At 38.8% G+C, this 5,000-nt stretch overlaps 1 protein-coding gene across 1 annotated transcript in view; it reads left to right on the top strand.

Annotated features, from left to right (window-relative positions):
• Positions 1-5,000, top strand: part of LOC113808549 (RING finger protein 37) — a gene marked incomplete at its 5' end in the record, with an annotated part of 11,058 nt that overhangs the window by 1,146 nt on the left and 4,912 nt on the right. The window contains 2 exon segments of the mRNA XM_070140744.1: positions 1-300; positions 768-876. The exon segment at positions 1-300 is cut by the window's left edge and continues 556 nt beyond it. Coding sequence (XP_069996845.1) covers positions 1-300; positions 768-876 — 409 coding nt within the window.

The raw sequence follows: 5,000 nt of genomic DNA, 5'->3' as shown, positions 1-5,000 counted from the left end.
AAGAATATAAGGGATCTCTGAAACACCCCAACAGACAAGTGTTGAAGCTTGTTAAGAGTATGATTATCAGGATAATGTGCACAGTAGCAAAGGGCCCACCAGTCATTCAGTCCCTTGAGGTCTGGGGTCAGCCTAGCATCACCACAAGCAAGAGTCAAAAAAAGTTCCTTTTAGATAAGTGGAAATGTCGAACACGAGAGGACAAAACTGCACCAGTTTTGCCACGATTATATAATTCAGAGCCAGAGGCAACTCATTTAGATTCTCCTATGGCTAATGCTAGTACTTCTGCAACACAAGGTAATGCTTCTGTTAACACTTTTTTTCCCTTTTTCTTCTCATTGATCTGTAAAGAAAATCAAAATTATCTGTAGATTAATTATATTTAGACAAAAGAAATTCATTTGAAAATTAGCATCCTTATGAAAAAATGAGTCACAACATTGTAAAGTCTGTTTTCTTAGTCTAAGTGAAAGCCCATCCCATCTTTTTGGGCAAAGGGCATATATTAGTCAGTAGTCATTGTATGAAAATGATGTGAAATGTAGCCTAACTAGGAAAAGAAAAAACACAAAATCTACTACAATTAAGTTAGATAATACTTTTCTTTATGTAGGAACAAAACAGGCATTGTTGTCTGTCTTTCTATTCTTATGATTCCCATCTTTCTTCTAATTTATTTACATCAGTGTGTGTTTGTCCTTTCTTATTCTAAAATGTTCTGATATTTCTGGATGTCTAGTAAACCATTACAATTCATTTGGCAGATTCCCTGGACATTCCTGAGGACTTTCTTGACCCTCTGACGTGTGAGGTGATGTCGGTGCCATTGTTGATGCCTTCAGGGCATTCCTTAGATGCTCACACCCTGGAAAGGTCAGTTCCCTCTGCTGCGTCAGTGTATTTGACTGATTTATTTATTCCATTTATTCCTTTTCCTGTTGATATATTTCCTGATTTGTATACAGATATTCAATGTATGTGTTTAGCAACACTTAGTTGAATTAGAGTGTAAATAGATTCATATGCTATCACATTTGAATTTATTAGAATTTATATGTATTCGTATCAACTGAAATAATTTAGTCAGAGGAAGGGAAGAACCCATAAACAAGGATCTTTACTTATTGGGAAATTTAGGATATCTCGAGCCAACTTTAGTATAACAAATTGATTGTAACTTTATCCACTGCCACCAGGTAAATGGACTGTCCTCTAGCTTTGTTTTGTGATTTTTTTTTTTACAGAAATGCTCATTCACCAAGGAATGTGGTCTCACCTGATTTCCCCATACCCTGAATATTTGGGATCTTTTTCCCTAATGCTATTGATATTAATACTGGCATTATTGTTTTTGACATTATAATTTTTAGTGTCATTAAAATATTGTAGCAATAAAGAAAAAAATTAGTCTTTCCAAATTAAAGGAAAAGAGAAAACAGGTGAGATAAATAGAAGTAGTAATAGACTCCTTGGTGACTAAGCTTTTGTGAAGTCATCTGTTTGTAAGCCCAGTTAATAAACTTAAATCACTGTGGACATGGCATTTACATAAGGGCCCTCCTTGGTGGGAGGGGGTTAAGATATCATAAAACAGGGTTATGAAAACACACATGGTAATATGTGGATTTTTGCCTTCATTTTTCTTTCTTTTTGCCCTCTTCTTTTGTACTTTGAGATAAACAGATCATATCTCAGTTAATGGAACTTTTGGTGTATTGATAATTCTAAGCAAACATATACAGTACCTGTCCTCAAGATTATCTGTATGTCAGACATTGTGTGTGTGTGTTTGATTGTGAGGGTGAGGGTGAGGGTGAGGGTGAGGGTGAGGGTGAGGGTGAGGGTGAGGGTGAGGGTGAGGGTGAGGGTGAGGGTGAGGGTGAGGGTGAGGGTGAGGGTGAGGGTGAGGGTGAGGGTGAGGGTGAGGGTGAGGGTGAGGGTGAGGGTGAGGGTGAGGGTGAGGGTGAGGGTGAGGGTGTGGGTGTGGGTGGGGGTGTGGGTGTGGGTGTGGGTGTGGGTGTGGGTGTGGGTGAGGGTGAGGGTGAGGGTGAGGGTGAGGGGGAGGGGGGGGGGGAGGGGGAGGGGGAGGGGGAGGGGGAGGGTGAGGGTGAGGGTGAGGGTGAGGGTGAGGGTGAGGGTGAGGGTGAGGGAGAGTGAGGGAGAGAGGGAGAGGGAGAGGGAGAGGGAGAGGGAGAGGGAGAGGGAGAGGGAGAGGGAGAGGGAGAGGGAGAGGGAGAGGGAGAGGGAGAGGAGAGAGAGAGAGAGAGAGAGAAAGAGAAAGAGAGAGAGAGAGAGAGAGAGAGAGAGAGGGAGAGAGAGAGAGAGAGAGAGAGAGAGAGAGAGAGAGAGAGAGAGAGTGGGGGGGGGGACTTTGTGAGCAAAGGTAAGATACGGGAGAAGTAATTGTGAATCCTGCATGGTAAGTGTTTTGCACATAGAGACAGCTGCCATGAGTACAGCATGAGTACAGTATTGTTTTTGTGTTTGTTTAATGGGTAACAACTAATATCAAACCAGTAAAAGGAAGTTAGCAGAAGCAGCAGTTATAATGTAGAGACTAGAACTGGATATAATAATTTAAATTGATAAACCAGATTTAATATGCATCATTAAATCCAAATTGGATCCCTCCGTAGATGATGTAACATTAGGACTCAGAGGGGGGTATCAATATTAATAAGGAAAGGAAATATTACAAAGGAGTTAGAGATTAAGCAAAACCCCATAGTGGAACTGAAGGCAATTGAGGTAGAAACAAATGGGATAATTATAATAATAACCACCGTATACATGCCACCACATACAACGGTGTAGTCACAAGAAAATTACCAAAACAAATTCAAGAAATTTTATAGAACCTGGAAGAAGTTCTGCAACTTTCGGAAACCAATGCAAAAGAAATTCTTATCACGGGATTTTAATAATAAAATTACTGGGAAAGTTTTGATTCTAGAGCACAGCCACATTCGTGGAATCCTAAATTACTAGAAGTCATAAATGAGTATTGCTTTTTCCAAAATGTTATAGATCATATCAGGATAAGAGGGCGAGATAGACTGTTTATGCTTGACCTAATATTTACAAAGCATAAAGATGATATTAAGGATGTATATCAAAATTGAGAATTGAAGTAAGAAATTATCAAAGGTGGTTCAGGGATAAATGCAAAAAAATTACAGAAAACAAGCAGTTCAGACAACATAGATCTCAGTCAGTGTATGAAAGTTATAAAGTAGGAAGAAATGAGTATACCCAGCCATGAGGGAGGCAAAATTAAACTTTAAAAAGGGTATAACCAGTAAATGTACAAATCAACCAAAGCTCTTCTTTAACTACATTAATAGTAAGACTAAAAGTAGAGATCAAATTAGCATCATCAAAGACAATAACATATTTTATACTAAGGAGGGAAAGCGTGAAATCCTTGATGAGAAATTTCAGGCAGTGTTTGTTCAGGACTCATACTTTGAAATGACAAATAACCATACAAATATAAAGAAGAATATAAAAAGTATCACTCTCAAAAAAGAAGAAAAAAAAAAAAAACTACTAAAGCAGAGGGACTACATGAGATTCTTAGGGAATGAGCCAAATAACTATGTACTCTTTTTTTGTTAATACCCCAAAATTCAGTGAGGTAAGGAAAACTACCAAAAATTGGAAACTCACCAACATTACATCCTTAAATAAAGATGGAAACAATGCACTACCGCATTTTTATCATGAATATATAACCTCTCTGTTTGGGGATAGATCCCGCGCCGCCAGATCGTAAGGCGGCCACTCTATCCATTGCTCCACCACTCACTAAAAGGATTGTGCAATCAGGCGTGATCTGGCACCATGGATTTTGCCTAACTACTCATACTTGAGTAAGTATAGCGAGATTTTACACACAATCCCCGTGAGCATTCGGGACTTATGGAAAGCAGATCAAACCCCAAATCAGATAACCTGAGGTATATTAATGAAAGATGGAAACAATGCACTACCACATTTTTATCATGAATATATAACCTCTCGCGCCTGGTTGCACAATCCTTTTAGTGAGTGGTGGAGTAATGGATAGAGCGGCCGCCTTACAATCTGGCGGCGCGGGATCGATCCCCGAACAGAGAGGTTATATATTCATGATAAAAATTCGGTAGTGCATTGTTTCCATCTTTCATTAATATACCTCATGTTATCTGATTTGGGGTTTGATCTGCTTTCCATAAGTCCCGAATGCTCACGGGGATTGTGTGTAAAATCTCGCTATACTTACTCAGGTATGAGTAGTTAGGTAAAATCCATGGTGCCAGATCGCACCTGGTTGCACAATCCTTTTTGTGAGTGGTGGAGTAATGGATAGAGCAGCCGCCTTAAGATCTGGTGGCACGTAGAGTGGATAGTTAGAAAACAATGAGTTAAAGTATTTGAAAAACACAGAATGATATCAAGTAACCAATTTAGTTTTATGAAAAGGTCATGTGTAACCAATTTCATCTGTTTTTATGACAGAGTTTCTGAAATATTATATGAAAGAGAGGACTGGGTGGATTGTGTGTACTTAGACTTTCAAAAGGCTTTTGATAAGGTGTCTTATAGAAGAATATTAAGGAAATTAAAACACCTTGGTGAAGTGAAAAGCAAACTCCTTAAATGGATGAAAGACTTCCTTCAGGAAAAACAGATGAGCAATATGATTAGAGGGAAGCACTTTCAATGGTAATGAGTAACTAGCAGAATGCCTCAAGATTCGGTCGTAGTGCCAATTATATTTCCTTTTTCATAAATAGTTTAGGGTCAAACATAAGTCCAGGTAGTTATCTGAATAGATATCTAGTACAGATGACGTGAAAATACAAAAAAGGATAATAGATGACGCCTCATGCCAATGCCTCCAAAGTGATATTCATAACTTATTCATGTGGAGTTGTACTTGGAAAATGGAATGCCATTGTCCATCATACCAATAAAAAGTAGTAGATGTAGTATTGCATACAGCAGGGAAAAAG

The sequence above is a fragment of the Penaeus vannamei genome, chromosome 27 (assembly GCF_042767895.1).
Source record: "Penaeus vannamei isolate JL-2024 chromosome 27, ASM4276789v1, whole genome shotgun sequence".
NCBI classification, from domain to species: Eukaryota; Metazoa; Arthropoda; class Malacostraca; order Decapoda; family Penaeidae; genus Penaeus; species Penaeus vannamei.
The sequence above is the reverse complement of the archived record's forward strand: the minus strand, read 5'-3'. Positions and strand labels throughout refer to the sequence as shown.